At 41.4% G+C, this 19,260-nt stretch overlaps 1 protein-coding gene across 4 annotated transcripts in view; it reads right to left on the reverse strand.

Moving 5' to 3' along the window:
* Positions 1-1,229: 1,229 nt before the first annotated feature.
* Positions 1,230-19,260, reverse strand: part of MAPK6 (mitogen-activated protein kinase 6) — a 92,732-nt gene continuing 74,701 nt past the window's right edge. For all 4 annotated transcript variants that reach the window (XM_074394236.1, XM_039462910.2, XM_074394237.1 and 1 more), the window contains 4 exons: positions 17,403-17,547; positions 8,729-8,893; positions 7,430-7,631; positions 1,230-3,604 (listed from right to left, as the gene is read on the reverse strand). In XM_074394236.1, coding sequence (XP_074250337.1) covers positions 2,506-3,604; positions 7,430-7,631; positions 8,729-8,893; positions 17,403-17,547 — 1,611 coding nt within the window. In that variant the 3' untranslated portion in view covers positions 1,230-2,505. The remainder of the gene's footprint in view (positions 3,605-7,429; positions 7,632-8,728; positions 8,894-17,402; positions 17,548-19,260) is intronic.

The following is a 19,260-nucleotide window of genomic DNA, read 5'->3' on the forward strand; positions in this document are numbered from 1 at the left end:
CCAGCCTGGGTCACCCTAAAGCAAGCATATTTTATATAAGGGGTTTCAAAGTTTTACTTACTTTGATGACTATGTTTTGACTTTTTTTTTTTTAAGACAGAGTCTCGCTCTGTCACCAGGCTGGAGTGCAGTGGTGTGATCTCGGCTCACTGCAACCTCCGCCTCCTGGGTTCGAGCAATTCTCCTGCCTCAGCCTCCCGAGTAGCTGGGACTACAGGCGCGCGCCACCACTCCCAGCTCTATGTTTTAGTAGATACAGGGTTTCACCATGTTGGTCAGGATGGTCTCGATCTTTTGACCTTGTGATCCACCTGCCTCGGCCTCTGAAAGTGCTGGGATTACAGGCGTGAGCCACAGAGCCCAGCCTGTTTTCACGCCATAGACCATTTTGCAGATAGCCATTAAACTGCGAAAGTGACAGTAACAAATACAGATTAAGTCCAAGAGCAAGTTTCCGAGTAAGAAAAATCCTAAGACTCTTTCAGCAAAGACAGCATTTTAGATTCAAAGCTAATTATTCTCAAAATAAACATGTATTTCCCACCCCCCTGCCTCCCCCAAAAAAAGTCCTAATGGAGGATCAGGGACAAATGTCTGCTGCCCGTTGCTTCCTTCGCCTCCTATCCATCTCATGCTGTCATGACACTCAAAGCCTCTGCACTTAACACCCCACCCAGCTCCAACTCTAAGGGTCCCATTTTTTCCTACACATTCTCATGACTGCATTTCAGAGCTTGTCCTTTTAATGTAATTTGTGCACGTGTTTAAAGTCTTAACATGTGAAAGCATTCAAGCAGAAAAAATATATATCTTAAAAGCTTTGTGAATCCAGATGAAGTCGGTTGTTGGGAAGGTAGGCGGGCAGATACTAATAGAACTGGTGTTGTACAAAACAAGACAAACTGAAAAGTGAGGTGAAAACGAGGATGGTTTTATAGCTGGATAAGTCAAAGGTTAAGTTCCTAAGCAAATGAAAGATGGATCAAGGAGCAAATACTTCTCAAGTTTTTTGACTTGCACAGTTCAAAGCTTCCACACGTCTTACCTAAGAGTTTTGAAATGTATAAAGCCTTATTCCATTCTAACATGCGATGGTTAAAGTCAAAAGACTTGAAATATTCTCAGCCTTTCAGACTAGCAATTTAACTATGGCCATAATTCAAAGTGATTCTGGTAGTAATTTTCATTCTAGCAGAAAATTTTCATTAACCCAAGAGTGAAACAGGAGCCGGACTTGCTGGCCATGTTTTATTTGTCCTTTTTCTTCAAACAAGATAACCAAAGATACAGACAGTATTCAATAAAATAAAATAGATCAAACAAATTCTAAGAGACTGCGATGCCACATGCTACGTTTAACCTAATTTTATTCATGCTTGCCTTGGGATGGGGAATAGATCATTCAGTAAAAACATACAGTAAAAACAAAATGTCTTATATCATGTACAACTTTTAAACTACAATGATGTACCTTAATTACTTCCATGCACACAAGTCTAACATTCGTTGTTTTTTTTTTTTTAAAAATAAACACAATTAAGACTTCTAGGAGCATTTTATAATAAAGTAATTCCTAATTAATTTTTCTTTGTAGATAGATCAAGCACCTCCAAAATACAAATTCCTATACACAGTGAGCACGTTACTTAAAATGAACACTTAAGTAAATTAAGTACGTGGACAGCCTTGGGATAAGCTGACATAATATATTCAGCTAGGTAGGCAACAAACCATAGTGCCAAATGGAAAAAGTGTATTTGCAAATAAATTTTAAAAACTAAGTTAATTTTTATAATTAAATACAGAAAATATACTGATTTGCTAAAATAAATAAGATGTGATGTATTAACACTTCACTATAAAGAATGCATACCAGAACATTTATAAACAGTGAATGAGTCTTATTAAGAATAGTTTTCTACAATAAACGCTGGCTAAATAGAAGTGCATATTGTGAAGCACTATGGGTGGTATATGTTTTGCCACATACTTTTGTTACCTTGAGGTAGATAACACATGTGTACCAAATTCGGCATTCATTTTCAGTTGCTGCTGGTATCATGTGTTTTAAGAAATGTGTACAGTATGAAAAACTTGAAAATACTCATGAATGAAAAATGTCTTAGGAAAAAAATAGATATTTTCATGCAATTATGTACAGTCTCACTGTGTAATTTTCAAGGCAAGGTTTGTTTCCTGTAAAACAGATCACTGTTCTATGAGAGAATGTTCTTTACTTGTCTTAGTGCATTGCTTTTGTCTCCTCCTGCGTTGCATTATTTTACTCTAGTCTTTATTTTTGTGTGCAAATGACATGCCAGTTAAAATTAAAACTATCTCACATGTAGAAAAAGAAAGTCTGGATTTTAAAAACCAAGAACTAATAAAATCCTTACTAAATGACACCATCTGATTCAAGTAAAAAATGACTTCAACACTAGTAATAAAAAAAAGACAAAACACACATTTCATGAAGAATACAAAGATACATGTCTGCTGAGTGTTTTAGTTCAGATGTTTCAGAATGCTGCTGTATGTTTTGTGAGGAATCTGAGGGGAAGATTTCATAGCAGAAGGTGTTAAGGTGGCCTGTATAGACTTGAGTGGTGACCCAACTGGACTGTGAAACTGCGGGATGCCTATGGACTCGAGCTGCTTGTTAAAGAGGAACTCCCCACTGTTGTTCAGAAATCCTTCCTCATTTCCTCTCTCCCCAAGCTTCCCATCCTCTGTGGGCTCCATTTCTAGCATTTCAGTATCTTCTTTCCTGCTAAAGAACTTGTCCAGGTAACTAGTGTAAGTGTTTTCCTTCTCAAGTTGTTCATCCTTCCTTACCTCACAAAACTGATTTATGAAAAAACAGTCCTCCCCACCACTCACAAACTGACTGTCCCAAGAAGACTGGTACAAGGCTTCTAATTGGGCCAAATTTGCCATTCCTTTTTCCTGTTTTTCTTGGCTTACTGATTTTGATATCAGACTTTTCAACTCTAGTTGGGACACTGAGCTATTCAAGTCATTTAATTTATCAACAACATCAGTAGGTTCATGTTGGGAACTAAGCTGAATAGTTCCTGCAATAAAGGAATCAAAATCAAATCCCTGATTCTTTTCCCTTTCTTTTCCAGCCAGTTGCTGTGATGCTTCCTCTAGTGCTATCTGGGCTTTAACCAATCCATTCCTCTCACATTTTGATTTGCCTTTCTTATCAGATTTTTCTTTGCTTTGTTCTTTCCAATTGGAAAGATCTATAATAAGCTTGGGTTCATAGTAATGGTTAACTTCACTCTCTCTCCAAACTAAGTTATCTAAATATGATGATGACCTTGTTTTGTAGTTACAAGTATGGCTACACTCCAGATCACAGTATTTGTTTTCATGATGATCTGGGTACTGCCAACAAGGCTCAGTAGAGTAACTGGTATCAAAGGCAGGATCTTCCAGATACTTTTCCCGATCTCCATCCAAATATTTTCGGGGATCAACTTGTACTTCCTCTTCATCAGTGACATCAGACAGAGCTCTTGGATCAAGCTGAACTTCATCAATATCAAAGTTGTTATGTATAGGCCAATCATGCTCTGAAAACTGACAATCATGGTACCTGGAAAAAAATCAATACACACTAGTTGATTGTACCTGGAAAAAAATCAAAACACCATGTGGTCGGTTTCATTTTCTAATTCACCGAGTACCTTTTATGTGACAGCACAGTGCTAGGTCTATGAGGGGATAATTATAGGAAAATAAAGCCAAATGCCTGCCTTGCCCTACTAGAACTTAGTCTGGATTGGTAAGCTCTGTTACTGTATTTGGTAACTGCCAATGAAGTATGTAACCTCATGAGGAACTGAGTCTTGCATTCTTAAATAAGACCAATTTTCATTTATCTCCAGTTTGGTTTTTGTCTGCCAGTTTCAGGCAGATAAAAACTTGCATGGCCAAGCTGGGCGCAGTGGCTCAAGCCTGTAATCCCAGCACTTTGGGAGGCCGAGGAGGGTGGATCACGAGGTCAAGAGATCGAGACCATCCTGGTCAACGTGGTGAAACCCCGTCTCTACTAAAAATACAAAAAATTAGCTGGGCATGGGGGCGCATGCCTGTAATCCCAGTTACTCAGGAGGCTGAGGCAGGAGAATTGCCTGAACCCAGGAGGCAGAGGTTGCGGGAGCCGAGATTGCGCCATTGCACTTCAGCCTGGGTAACAAGAGCGAAACTCCGTCTGAAAAAAAAACAAAAACTTTGATGGCCACAAAATACAGAATCTCAATTGGATACCCTACAAATTTTTTTTTTTTTTTTTTTTGAGACGGAGTTTCGCTCTTGTTACCCAGGCTGGAGTGCAATGGCGCGATCTCGGCTCACCGCAACCTCCGCCTCCTGGGTTCAGGCAATACTCCTGCCTCAGCCTCCTGAGTAGCTGGGATTATAGGCACGCACCACCATGCCCAGCTAATTTTTTGTATTTTTAGTAGAGACGGGGTTTCACCACGTTAACCAGGTTGGTCTCAATCTCTCGACCTCGTGATCCACCCGCCTCGGCCTCCCAAAGTGCTGGGATTACAGGCTTGAGCCACCGCGCCCGGCCAAATTTTTACTCCTCAGTAAGAGCAACTAGAAGAGGAGGTTCACTGGAAAACTCATCACCATGAAAAGCAAAAATCTCCCTGGGTATACAGGTTACTGAATGTGCTACCCTACTACTGACCCATGACAGCAAAGTGATCCCACCATGCACAATCACTGATATATAAAAAAAACTGGTTGGGGTACATGGAAGACGGAATAGAAAATGCAGGCCTGGTGCAGTGGCTCACGCCTGCAATGCTAGCACTTGGGAAGACTAACATGGGTGGACCACTTGAGGTTAGGAATTTAAAACCAGCCTGGCCAACATGGTGAAACCCCATCTCTACTAACAATGCAAAATTAGCTAGGCATAGTGGCAGGTGCCTGTAATCCCGGCTACTAGGGAGGCTGAGGTTACAGCAAACTGAGATTGCACCACTGCACTCCAGCCTGGGTGACAGAGTGAGACTCTGAACACAGTGGTGGGTGCCTGGAGTCCCAGCTACTAGAGAGGCTCAGGCAGGAGAACTGCTTGAACCAAGGAGGTTGCAGTGAGCAGAGATGGCGCCACCGCACTCCAGCCAGGGTGAAAAAGTGAGACTGTCTCAGAAAAGAACCATGAAGGAAAAAAAAATAGTTTGCAAATTTGTGTAAACATACCAATATCTCACCATCTGAGGAGGGGGAAAAAATTTCTTTTTAAAATCTTTTTTTTTTTTTTTTGAGACAGAGCTCTGTCGCCCAGGCTGGAGTGCAGTGGCAGGATCTTGGCTCACAACAACTTCCGCCTCACGGGTTCAAGCAATTCTCCTCCTGCCTCAGCCTCCAGAGTAGCTGGGACTACAGGCATACAACACCACGCCCAGTTAATTTTTGTATTTTTAGCAGAGACAGGGTTTCACCATGTTAGCCAGGATAGTCTTGATCTCTTGACCTCATGATCCGCCCGCCTCGGGCTCCCAAAGTGCTGGGATTACAGGCGTGAACCACCACGCCTGACCTAAAATCTTAAGATTGGCATTAGTGATTTCCAAACCTGGCCATGTATCAAAATCACCTGATGACTCAATAAGCTACCATCCTACTCTGAAGCAGAATTACGTTGAAACTTCCACATAAATTATTTTTTTCAAACAAAGTCTCATTTTGTCACCCAGGCTGAAGTGCAGTGTCATCATCTTGGCTCCCTGCAATAGCCACCACCCCAGGTTCCAGCGATTCTCCTGCCTCAGCCTCCCAAGTAGCAGGCCCCCACCACCACACCCGGCTAATTTTCATTTTTTTTTTTTTTTTTTTTTTTTGAGACGGAGTTTCGCTCTTGTTACCCAGGCTGGAGTGCAATGGCGTGATCTCGGCTCACCGCAACCTCCGCCTCCTGGGTTCAGGCAATTCTCCTGCCTCAGCCTCCTGAGTAGCTGGGACTACAGGCACGCGCCACCATGCCCAGCTAATTTTTTTGTATTTTTAGTAGAGACGGGGTTTCACCATGTTGACCAGGATGGTCTCGATCTCTCGACCTCGTGATCCACCTGTCTCGGCCTCCCAAAGTGCTGGGATTACAGGCTTGAGCCACCGCGCCCGGCTAATTTTCATATTTTTAGTACAGATGGGGTTTCACCACTTTGACCAGGCTGGTCTCGAACTCCTGACCTCAAGTAATCGGCCCACCTGGACCTCCCAAAGTGCTGGGATTACACGCATGAGCCACTGCACCCGGCCAAACTTCCCCCCAAAATTTAGAAACCCAATTCTTTCACTTTATGAAACATCAAAATATGGGTAACATTGTAATGTTTAGACTATAAAATCCCTTTTACTGAACCTATGTTAAGTGTGTTCACAATAATTTTGTCATTACGAAAACATTCAAATATTGGCTGAGTGCCGTGGCTCACACCTGTAATTCCAACACTGGAAGGCTGAGGCAGGCGGATCACCTGAGGTCAGGAGTTCCAGACCAGCCTGGGCAACAAAATGAAACCCCACCTCTACTAAAAATACAAAAAATTAGCTGGGCACCTGTAATCCTAGCTACTCAGAAGGCTGACGCAGAGGTTGCAGTGAGCCAAGATCGCACCACTGCACTCCAGACTGGGTGACAGGGCGAGACTCCATCTTAAAACAACAAAAATACTGCATATAACATGAGTTGAAAATATTTTTTATCTTAAGACATACCACTGAGACACTGGAGATACTTGATTGGATATGAGTCTTGTCATCTAACATCTTAAATTGTTCTGACATTCATAAATGATTAATTTCTAACCTTCAGGTAAAGGACATGCCTTAATGACTCTGAAAATGTTCCAAAGTAGCATTTAACTTTTCCCATCATGTATCATCTGAGCAGTAATTACTTTATTACATATTTAAAATAACTACTGGGGGGTGCGGTGGCTCACACCTGTAATCCTAGCACTTTTGGAGGCCGAGGTGGGTGGATCACCTGAGGTCAGGAGTTCAAGACCAGCCTGGCCATCATGGTGAAACCTCATCTTAAGAAAAATAAATAAATAAATAAATAAAAAATAAAATAGCTACTTATAGATATATTAGGGACCATTAGTAAATTTTTCTTTTTGGAATGGAGTTTTGCTCTATTGCCCAGACTGGAATGCAGTGGCACGATCTCAGCAGCCTCTGCGTCCCGGGTTCGAGCGATTTTTCTGCCTCAGCCTCCCAAGTAGCTAGGATTACAGGCACCTGCCACCACACCCAGCTAACTTTTGTATTTTTACATGACTAAATTTTTAAGACTTCTACCTTGTCTTCTATAGAATTTAAAAATAAAAACTGACTACATCTGGTTCACTGAAAGTTCAGTAAGTATTATTTTTCTAATTTAGGATTATTTTACCTTTCCCAGTTATAAATGTGACTATGAGTTTCATCCATAAGCAAAATATCATCAACTTCATCTTCAATATGAAAAGGATGGCTTGAAATTGGCTCATCCATTGGAAAAGAATATATGCTCATGTAAGGATGGGAGAGCGCTTCTTCTGCTGTTAACCGATCCATGGGGCTAAATGTCAAAATTTGTTCCAGGAAATCCAGTGCTGCAGAAGGAAAGGTAAAAGTTTTTCAGAAAAGAACTGCTTCTCTTTAGAAAAAGAGCAAATGTTGATTTCACTTAAATGACTAACTAAGTGATTACCTTAGCACTTAGTGATTACTATGCAACAGGAACTGAGCATCTTAATTGTACTAAGAAGTCCCCATCTTATAAAGGGGGAAAATGGACTACACAATTACAGTTAATTTGTTGGCTGGGCACGGTGGTTCATGCCTATAATCCCAGCACTTTGGGAGGCCAAGGCAGACAGATCACGAGGTCAAGACCATCCTGGCCAACATGGTGAAACCCCGTTTCTATGAAAAATACAAAAATTAGCTGAGCGTGGTGGCACTCGCCTATAGTCCCAGCTACTTGGGAGGCTGAGGCAGTAGAATCGTTTGAACCCATGAAGCAGAGGTTGCAGTAAGGCACTCCAGCCTGGCAAAAGAGCAAGACTCTGTCTCCAAAAAAAAAAAGAAAAAAATAATACTATTTTAACTACTATAAAAGTTAGACTTTCATTTATACCAACAAATCCTAAAGATATGTTACTACTCAATTTTGAGACATGAAATTTATTGCTTTACGGTTGACAAAGTTTTGAGTCTAACCTCCTTTATTTCTAAGCTTGCATAATTCTTCACATTTAGTATATAACACTGTTAACACCAATCCACAAACTCTTTGATGTTTTGCTCCTAGGGATTAATCCAGAGTCACATACACTATTTTGATTTGAGTTCTGCTCTTTCCTCCACCTCCTCCTTGTCTTGAAGAGCTTTGCTCTCCCCTGGACTCAATTATCTTTCACATCTAAGTCATATCCATAACATTATAACTTAACATATAACAAAATTCCATCCCAGCTTAACTTTCTGGAATCTGGAAAGTGATTCAGAGAAACAAAAAAACAGATCACAGCCTAAGTACCAGGACAAAAAAAAGGAAAACGAGAGTTAAAGTTTCAGGTATACCTTAAGTGTATAAAGACTATTTGAGAGAAAGCCCGTATGTACAGATAAAAAACTCAAGCTTCCCTACACAGATTCTGCTTCACACACAGGCATTAACGTGAGGGTTACTCTCAAGTCACAATACCTTCTCTACTAATTCCTGGAAGCAGCTGAGTTAAAGGTTTGTGTGGCTCAGTCATGTCATTTCTAATGTAAACTGGAATTACGCTGAGAAGCTCCTGACGATCTTCCTCATGTACAACCGGAATAGATTCTAAAATCAGCTGCATCTGTTCAAGTTCATGTGCACCTGAGGGTTAAAACACACACACATTCCTCAATGTTTACTTATTTCACAATAAACATACTAAAATATATTTAAATATTATGATCAGTGTGGGGGGGCAGCAGGTTTTATTTCTTTGAATATCACCCATCTATCCAACTTTCTGCTTACTGAGATACATAGTTTTAGCTGCTTTGTTTCCATAGGGAACTGACTCTAAGTTTGGTCTCATATTAAGGTTATCACAAACTAATGGGGAAAAAAAAAAAAGCAATTGATATTGAAGAGATCTGGATTCTGGTCTTAACTGTACCACTAATTAACTGGCTATAACTTTGGAGACAATAGCTAACATCTCTAAGACTTAACTTCATCATCAATGAAATCGAGAGTTGGACGAGAACTATGTCAGGGCTCAGTTAGCATTTCTAGGCTGTTAGACAATTAAATAGAGGGGGAAACTTTAGGCTAAATAGGTGACCTTTAAAAATTCCATTTGCTGCATATGCCAGCCTGGATGACAGAGACCCTGTCTCAAAAACAAAAAAACAAAAAAATTCCACTTGCCTTTCCTTTAATGTCTATAAATTCATTTAACATTTTAATTTAGCTGGCAGCATGGCTAGAGAAAAGAAAATTTTTTTACTTTTAGTTCCTACTATGAAGCAGTCTCTGCCTTCATGAATTTTATAATCTTGTGGACAAAGAAAATTCTGTAAATAGTAGGTCTTATGGTGACATATGCTATAAAGAAAAATAGAGCAAGCTAAGGGTGATAGCACTGTTGGGAGAAATAAGGTTTATACTTCAACACCAGCTTGGCCAACATGGCAAAACCCCATGTCTACTAAAAATACAAAAATTAGCCGGGCCTGGCACACACTAGCTAGCTACTCAGGAGGCTAAGGCATGAGAACTGCCTGAACCCTAGAGGAGGAGGTGGCAGTGAGCCAAGATCATGTCACTGCACTCCAGCCTGGATAACAAACTCTGTCTTATAAAAAATAAAAGATCAAGGAAGGCCTCACTAAGAAGTGGAAAATTAAGGAAGTGGGGAATACATCAAATATTCATATGGAAAAAGAAAGGAGTTCTAGGAAGATGGAAGAGCCCAGACGAGAGACAAGGGTTGGTATGTCCAAGAAACAACCACTTTTAGACAAGTGTAGAAAAGTAGAGTAGCTTGCGGCAGATAGTGGGAGATGAAGTCAGAGTGGTACTATACTAGCACACAGAGGGTTTGCTTTACCCTGAGTTTGATGGGAAGCCGTCACACAGTTTGAGCAAAGACATGACATGATCTACCTTATCTTTCAACAGGACCACTCTGGCTGCAATGTGGTAACTAAAGACAGCAAACACTGAAGCAGGAGAGACCTAATGGCTGACTGGACTGGGGCAGGGAATAGTAAGAGATAGTCACAAGCAGTTAGAGTCTGCATATAGTTTCAAGAAAGAGACCCCAGGATCTGTGCTAACAGAAGTGAAGGACAACCACAAGATTTTTGCCGAAGCAATTGAAAAATGGAGGTACTGGTTTGCTAACATGAGGGAAGATAGTAAAAACCAAGGAGGAGGAAGAATACCAGGGGCCCAGTTCTGGTAGGTTAACTTTGGGATGTTATTAGACATCTGAGTGGAGATACTGAATTAAGAAACCTGAGGCCGGGCGCGGTGGCTCAAGCCTGTAATCCCAGCACTTTGGGAGGCCGAGGCGGGTGGATCACAAGGTCGAGAGATCGAGACCAACCTGGTCAACATGGTGAAACCCCGTCTCTACTAAAAATACAAAAAATTAGCTGGGCATGGTGGCACGTGCCTGTAATCCCAGCTCCTCAGGAGGCTGAGGCAGGAGAATTGCCTGAACCCAGGAGGCGGAGGTTGCGGTGAGCCGAGATCGCGCCATTGCACTCCAGCCTGGGTAACAAGAGCGAAACTCCTTCTCAAAAAAAAAAAAAAAAAAAAAAAAGAAACCTGGAATTCAGATTACAGGTCACGGCTGAATATACAAACTCAGGAGCCATCATCAGATAATAGATAATTCTTAAGGAATGAAAAAGAATGAGATTACCTAGGGACTAAGTGAAGCTAGAGAAGCAAGGAGCCTATGGACTGAATCTGGGACACTTCCAACATGAGGAGAAAGAGAAAAACAGGCAAGGGCAACTGAAAAGAGGCCAGGGAAGAATTCAAGAGTGCGGTGCTGAAAGGCTGGTGAAAAAGCAGCTGAGGAGGGGAAAATCAACTGTGACAAATGCTGGAGATGGCTGAAAATGAGGACTTAGAACTGGTAAGGGATTTAGCATTTTGGAAATCAGTGGTGACACTGAGGAGAGTGGTTTCTGGTAGAGGACCAAGCCTGACTGCACAGGGTGAAAGACAACTAAGCAGAGGAATTAAGAGCAGCAAGGATGCACACATCTTCTGAGAAGTTTTACATTCAAACAGTGCAGTGGTATATGGCAATAGCTGAGGAACTGTGGGGTCAGGATAAGGTTTATTTTCTAAGACTGGAAAAATTCTATTGATGTTTGAACAAAAATGATCTAACAGAAGGGGTACAGCAAAGATGCAAGAGATGGAAACGATAGAGCAGGAAAAGAGGGAAAACACCTACTGCCCAAGTGGAAGTGTTAACCTGGGACAGAACACCTACAGAGATACGATCTGGACACACAACAGAAATGCACCAAAAAATAAGACGGTAACACTTTCTACAGGCTAAACGTACACTGCTTTCCAATGAATGCTTGGTCCTTTTGTTGCTTTGTTCATTCGCAATTTATACCTAATAACCACCAAGATCTCCCTTCATGTTTTCATTCAATGGTTCACTGACAAAAATCGGTACAGCATCCAGTATCTAGAAACAAACTACAACCTACATCTTTCCAATCATTTCACAAACAATTCCTATTGAATGTAAAACTAAGGTACTTAGAAGTTATTTTTCTTTCTATGTCTGAATATGCACTGAACATTTAAAAACACATGAATATAGCCAGGAGTGATGGCTCAAGCCTGCAATCCCAGCACTTTGGGAGGCCTAGGCGGGTGGATCACCTGATGTCAAGAGTTCGAGACCAGCCTGACCAATATAGTGAAACCCTGTCTCTACTAACGTTAGTTGGGCATGGTGGCATGCACCTGTAGTTCCAGCTACTCAAGAGGCTGAGGCAGGAGAACTGCTTGAACCTGGAGGCAGAGGTTGCAGTGAGCAGTGTGTGCGCCACTCCGGCCTGGGTGACAGCAAGACTCCGTCTTAAAGCAAAACAAAAAAACCCAACTACATGAATACTTTTGTAAAATCTCCATGCAGCAGTAGGTACTGACCTCATTTCTATGACTTGGAGCATGATCAAATGATTTTTTTTTTTTTTTTTTTTGAGACAGTCTCACTCTGCCGCAGGCTAGAGTGTAGTGGCGCGCTGCCTCCCGGGTACCAGTGATTTTCCTACCTCAGACTCCCGAGTCGCTAGGACTACAAGCGAGTGCCACCACACCCAGCTAATTTTCGTATTTTCAGTAGAGACGGGGTTTCACCATGTTGGCCAGAATGGTCTTGATATCTTAACGTCATGATCCATCTGCCTTGGCCTCCCAAAGTGCTGGGGTTATAGGCATGAGCCACTGCGCTCGGCCTGATTTTTCACTATAGTCTTGCTCTGTTGCTCAGGGTGGAGTACAGTGGCATGATCACAACTCACTATAGCTTTGACCTGCCAGGCTCAAACAATCCTCCCACCTGAGCCCCTTGAATATCTGGGACAAAGGGTGTGTGCCACCATGCACAGCTACATTTTGGTTTTGGTCTTTTTTCTTGTAGGGACAGGGTCTCACTACGGTGCCCAGGCTGGTCTTGAATGCCTGGGCTCAAGTAATCCTTTGGTCTCAGCCTCCAAAAGTGCTGGGATTACATGTATGAGCTACCACACCTGGCTTGTTTTTCTGACTCGTTACTATGGTGGCTTTAAAATGTGTCCACTTGGCCAGGCACGGTGGCTCAAACCTGTAATCCCAGCTCTGTGAGAGGCTGAGGCAGGCAGATCACCTGAGGTCAAGAGTTTGAGAGCAGCCTGGCCAAAAGGGTGAAACTACTAAGAATACAAAAGTTAGCTGGGTGTGGCAGCAGGCGCCTGTAATCCCAGCTACTGGAGAGGCTGAGGCAGGAGAATCACTTGAACCCAGGAGGCCGAGGCTGCAGTGAGCCAAGATCACAGTGAGCCGAGATCACACCATTGTACTCCAGCCTGAGCAAAAAGTGAGACTCCATCTCTAAAAAAATTATACACACACAGACACACACAGTTTACCCTTGTTCATTCAAGAAGGTGAAAAATGAAAAAGGTCCAAAAATTATTTTGATACTCCTCCCTTCAAAGGATGGAACTAAACTCTGCTCCCATTGAGTATGAAGTGTACTTAATGACTCAATAGTATGTAACTTTTGAGACTTGGTCACAAAAAGTATTTTACATTATGGTCAACTGATTTTTGACAAAAGTGTCAAGATAATTCAATGGGGAAAGACTCTTTTCAACAAATGTGCTAGGACAAGTGAATGTCCACATGCAAAAAAATATGTAAAAGTTGGCTAGGCGTGGTGGCTCACGCTCGTAATCCCAGCACTTTGGAAGGCCAAGGTGGGTAGATCACAAGATCAGGAGTTCAAGACCTGCCTGACCAACATGGTGAAACCCTGTCTCTACTGAAAAAAACAAAAACCAGCTGGGCATGGTGGCACATGACTTTGTAATCCCAGCTACTAGGAAGGCTGAGGCAGAAGAACTGCTTGAACCCAGGAGGCAGCAGTTGCAGTGAGCAGAGATCATGCCATTGCATTCCAGCCTGGGCAACAAACCAAGCCTTTGTCTCAACAAAACAAAACCACGATGAGATACTACTTCATACCTGGTAGGATGGCTATACTCAAAAAGACAAAATTTAACTCTCATACATTGCTGATGGAAATGTAAAATGGCACAGCTGTGCTGGAGAACTGTTCTTCAAAGAGTTACCACACGACTCAGCAATTCTACTCCTAGGTATATATACCCAAGAGAACAGGTTCACACAAAAACTTGTACACAAATATTCACAGCAGCATTATTCATAATGAAGACAAAGTACAAACCCACATGTCCATCAACTGATGAATGGATAAACAACATGTGGTATATCCATATAGCAGAATACGATTTGCCCATAAAAAAAGAAAAAATTACTAACATATGCCACAACATGGGGGAACCTACAAAATAGTGCTACATAAAAGAAGCCTGAAACAAAGACCACATGTTATATGAAACATTCAGAGTAGGCAAATCCGCAGAGACAAAGTAGATTACTGGTTGTCAGGAGCTGGGGAAAGGGGAAATGTGAAGTGTCTGCTAATAGTTGCAGGATCTTTTAGGAGCAAAGACAGTGTTCCAAAATTAGACTGTGGTGATGGTTACACAACTCTGTAAATACACTAAAAAATATAGAACTGTATACTTTAAAAAGATTTACTGCCTTTCTCCTTGCTTGCTTTTGGATCATTAGTTCCAGAGGAAGTCAGCTGCCATATTATGAAGATACTCAAGCAATCCTATGAAGAAGCTCACATGGTGAGGACCGGAAGCCTCTTGGTAACTGTCATGTAAGTGAGCTATCTAGAAGTGGATCCTTCTGCCTTGGTCAAGCCTTCAGATAACTGCTGCCCTTAACAACAACTTGACTGAGAAAATCTGAGCTAGAACTAAACCACTCCCACATTTTGACAAACAGAAACTGTTAAAACAGTAATAAATGTTTGCTGTTTAAGCTACTAAGTTCTGGAGTAATTTGTCACACCACAACAAATAATACGGAATTATTTATATATGCTGGAAGGCACTTGATATCAGCAACATAACCTCCAATTACAGTATTGTTCTTAAGCAAAAAAAAAAAAAAAAAAAAAAAAAAAAAAAAAAAAAAAAAAATCAATCCATTTAATCATTTAGCTTCCCAGAATCACTCATAGTTTTTCATAGTGACTGAATTTCAATTTAGAAAACTATCACACAGCTTAGAAAAAAAAAATTTATTTTTTTCTTGAGACAGAGTCTTGCTCTGTTGCCCAGGCTGGAGTGCAGTGGTATGATCTCAGCTCACTGCAAACCTAGCTTCCCGGATTCAAGAGATTTTCCTGCCTCAGCCTCCCAAGTAGCCGGGATTACAGGTACACGCCACCAAGCCTGGCTAATTTTTTGTATTTTTAGTAGAGATGGGCATTCACTGTGTTGGCCAGGCTGGTCTTGAACTCCTGACCTTGTGATCCACTCACCTCGGCCTCCCAAAGTGCTGGGATTATAGGCATGAGCCACCACACCAAGCATTTTTTTTTTTAAACAGTGTCTTTCTCTGTTGCTCAGGCTGACTGCAATGTGTGATCCCATCTCACTGCAGCCTCAGCCTCCCCAGTAGCTGGGATTATAGGCATGAGCCACCACGCCCAGCTAATTTTAGAGATGAGGTTTCACTATGTTGGCCAGGCTGGTCTTGAACTCCTGACCTCCAGTGATCCACCCACCTCAGCCTCCCAAAAGTGCTGGGATGCAGAAGCCACCGCACCCAAGCCAGAAATTTTACATAAATATAAGAAAAAAATTATAAAGGAGTGGTTAATGTTATATAAACTAAGTACTGGCATTAACATACTTAAAAGACATTTATGCATGTTGTCCTTTCTTCACCAGTGCTCTTCTATGTACACTAATCTTTTGTATGTAAATAGACCCTGGCCTATTCCTCTCCTCCTGCTCTTGTCACAGTCCAGGGGTTGGCGGGGGACGGCCACTCTGAAAATTGTTATAGTGGGGAAAAAGTAGTGTCAAGGCCAGGCACAGAGGCTCACCCCTGTAATCCTGGTACTTTGGGAGGCCAAGGCAGGCAGATCATGAGTTCAGGAGTTCAAGACCAACTTGGCCATCATGGTGAAACCCTGTCTCCATTAAAAATACAAAAAATTAGCTGGGCATGCCAGTGCGCATCTGTAATCCCAGCTACTCAGGAGGCTGGGGCAGAAGAATTGCTTGATCCTGGGAGACAGAGGTTACAGTGAGCCAGTATCTTGCCACTGCACTCCAGCCACAGCGACAGAGCGAGACTCCATCTCAAAACAAAACAAAAAAAGTAATGTCAAAAAACAGAAAAAGGCGGGCCGGGCGCGGTGGCTCAAGCCTGTAATCCCAGCACTTTGGGAGGCCGAGGCGGGTGGATCACGAGGTCGAGAGATCGAGACCAGTCTGGTCAACATGGTGAAACCCCGTCTCTACTAAAAATACTAAAAATTAGCTGGGCATGGTGGCACGTGCCTGTAATCCCAGCTACTGAGGAGGCTGAGGCAGGAGAATTGCCTGAACCCAAGAGGCGGAGGTTGCGGTGAGCCGAGATCGCGCCATTGCACTCCAGCCTGGGTAACAAGAGTGAAACTCCGCCTCAAAAACAAAACAAAACAAAACAAAACAAAAAACAGAAAAAGGCCTAAATCACTACCACATCACTTCCCCAACTAAAAAAATCTTCAGTACCTCTATTTTTACTTTTCCAAGTAAAAATAGAAAGTCCTCTACCTACTTTCTAAAATACTTTCTAGTATTCTGACCCCCATCTTAACTAGTCATAAATATGTTTATTGTTATTTGACAACTTGCATGAATCTCAGATTCATGAATGCCCTAGACTTATGCTTTTATTTATATGGGTACCCTTACATATTTTCTCTCTTTCCCAGTTAAAATTCCTAGCTATTTCTAAATAGTGAAAAATCTTTGAGTCCATAATACCTTCCATTCCAGCAACACTGATGCATAGCTTCTCTAAGTTTATAGCTCTAGTCTATATTAAATAATTTTATACAGACACATGCTTTGCTTTATGACACAAGACATTTTTCATGGATGATTCATCTCATCTTGACAAAGTTCTCTCTCACACACTTCACAATAGCACCAAACTTAAAAAATTACTTGTTTGGCCGGGCGCTGTGGCTCACGCCTGTAATCCCAGCTCTTAGGGAGGCAGAGGCGGGAGGATAGCTTGAGCCCAGGAGTTCGAGACCTGCCTGGGCAATATAGCGAGACCCCGTTCTCCACAAAAAGGAAAAAAACAAAAAGACAAAAAAAAAATTACTTGTTTGTTTATAGAGGGAGGAGACCAAGAAAAATTTGTTGGATTTTCAACAATAGCTTAAAGTTTTCACCAGGAAGTGACCACACTGACAGAATTATGCAACTCAAATATTAACACAAATTACCAACAAGTATTATGGGTCTACAACATATGAAATTATATTTAAACACTAGAGTTCTGATAATTTATCAAGTGACCAATTTAGCAAATATGCAAATAAGTTTTCTCAATTTTTTGAATAAAAACACCAATTTATCTGTTCATTTTAGTATTCTAGATCACAACAAATTATTTTAAATCTTATATGGATCTTGCTTCAGAGATAAATGCAAAATTATTTCTCTTTGGGTAATTTTTTCCCCCACAAAATACTAACCTGCAAAAAGGGTTTTACCAGTCAGCATTTCAGCAAAGATGCAGCCTGCTGCCCACATATCAATGGCTTTCGTGTAATTATTAGGAGAAAGTAAAAGACGTGGAGATCTGTACCATTTAGTAACCAATCCTTCAGAAAGATGACCCTACAAAAGAAACAAACATATATACCTTTTTTTTTTACTTTACCTAAAGAACAGCACTTAAAACTTTAACCCCAGCATTTTGGGAAGCCAAGGTGGGTGGATTGCTTCAGGCCAGGAGTTTGAGACCAGCCTGGGCAACGTGGGTAAACCCATCTCTACTAAAAATACAAAAATTAGCCTGGCATGGTGGTGCATGCCTGGCATCCCAGCTACTTGGCAGGATGAGGTGGGAGGATCACTTAAGCACAGGACACAGAGGCTGCAGTGAGCTGAGATCATGCCACTCTGTGCCAGCATGAGTAACAGAGCAAGACCCTGTCTAATATATATATATATATATATATATATATATATATACACACACACACACATACACATATACATACACATAAAACTCTAGTTATATTATTAACTCTAGGCCACACATTTTTCATTCTTTCTGAAAAATGAAAGCATTTTTCAGAAGATAAGCTGGTTTTCAAAGTCTTGAGATAATCAAGAAGCAGGTATGCTTCAAATCAGAGCAGTAGGGAAGAACATCAGAGGAGCTACTTATAAACCGATGTCAACCTCCCTACTGACAACCCAGGGGGCTTGGCTCTACTATAAATACTATTCATAATCAATTTATTCTACTTTACAATTACAAAGCATCTTATAAAACCTTATAAATATATTGCATTATTTCATCCTCAAAACTACCCTAAGAGATTCTGATGGTAGGTGTTAACTCCATTTTATAGGTGTAATGACACAGAGATTAAGGGATCTGTTTCAGGTCATATAGCTAGCTGGATATAGAAATGGAGTCAATTTTAGATAGTACAAGTCTTAGTTCACTGCTTTATCCACCAGACTTCACTGTGGATACAGTGAATACATAAAGATACAGTCAGTTTAATACTCATCTTTTTTTCTCTAGAAAAAAAAAGTGTCTGTGTTGCTCAGGTTGGTCTCCCTCCTGCCCCAACCTCCCAAAGTGCTGAGGTTACAGGCATGAGCCACTGCGCTCCCAGCCTAGTACTCATTTTCTACATTAGAACTTTTTTAAGTAAAAATATCTTAATGTGGGCGGGCCATGATCGTTGATGTCTATAATCCCAGCACTTCAGTGGGCAGAGGTGTGTGAATCACCTGAGGTCAGGAGTTTGAGACCAGCCTGACCAACATGGTGAAAGCCCATCTCTACTAAACAAACAATAATTACTGGGTGTGGTGGTGGGCACCTATAATCCCAGCTACTCAGGAGGCTGAAGCAGGAGAACTGCTTGAACCCAGGAGGCAGAGGTTGCAGTGAGCCAAGATCACACTATTGCACTCCAGTTTTGTCAACAAGGATTGAAGCATACCTGCTCCTTGATTATCTCAAAACAAAACAAAACAAAAAAACTTAACGTGAAACAACACATATCAAGATTTGCTTTAGGCATGTACTGTGGAAAGCCAACAAAGCAGAGATCCCAGGGGTTCTTTACAACCAAAGCAACTCCACTTTTCTATTTTAAACATCAGGGTTCCATGTAAGATTTCATTTCAAAACTAAAAGACCAAGGTTCAGCTTGAAAAATACTATCAAATTCTTCTATGAAGGCAATTTGCTCTCTAAGAGGAAGTTGCTATCAATCTTTTTGGCTACACTTACTGCAATTGTTCATGTGAATTTAGATTTCAAACTAAATGTGGTTTAAACAAAGCAGAACTGAATAGTATAGG

This window comes from Saimiri boliviensis, chromosome 2 (genome assembly GCF_048565385.1).
Source record: "Saimiri boliviensis isolate mSaiBol1 chromosome 2, mSaiBol1.pri, whole genome shotgun sequence".
Classification (NCBI taxonomy): Eukaryota; Metazoa; Chordata; class Mammalia; order Primates; family Cebidae; genus Saimiri; species Saimiri boliviensis.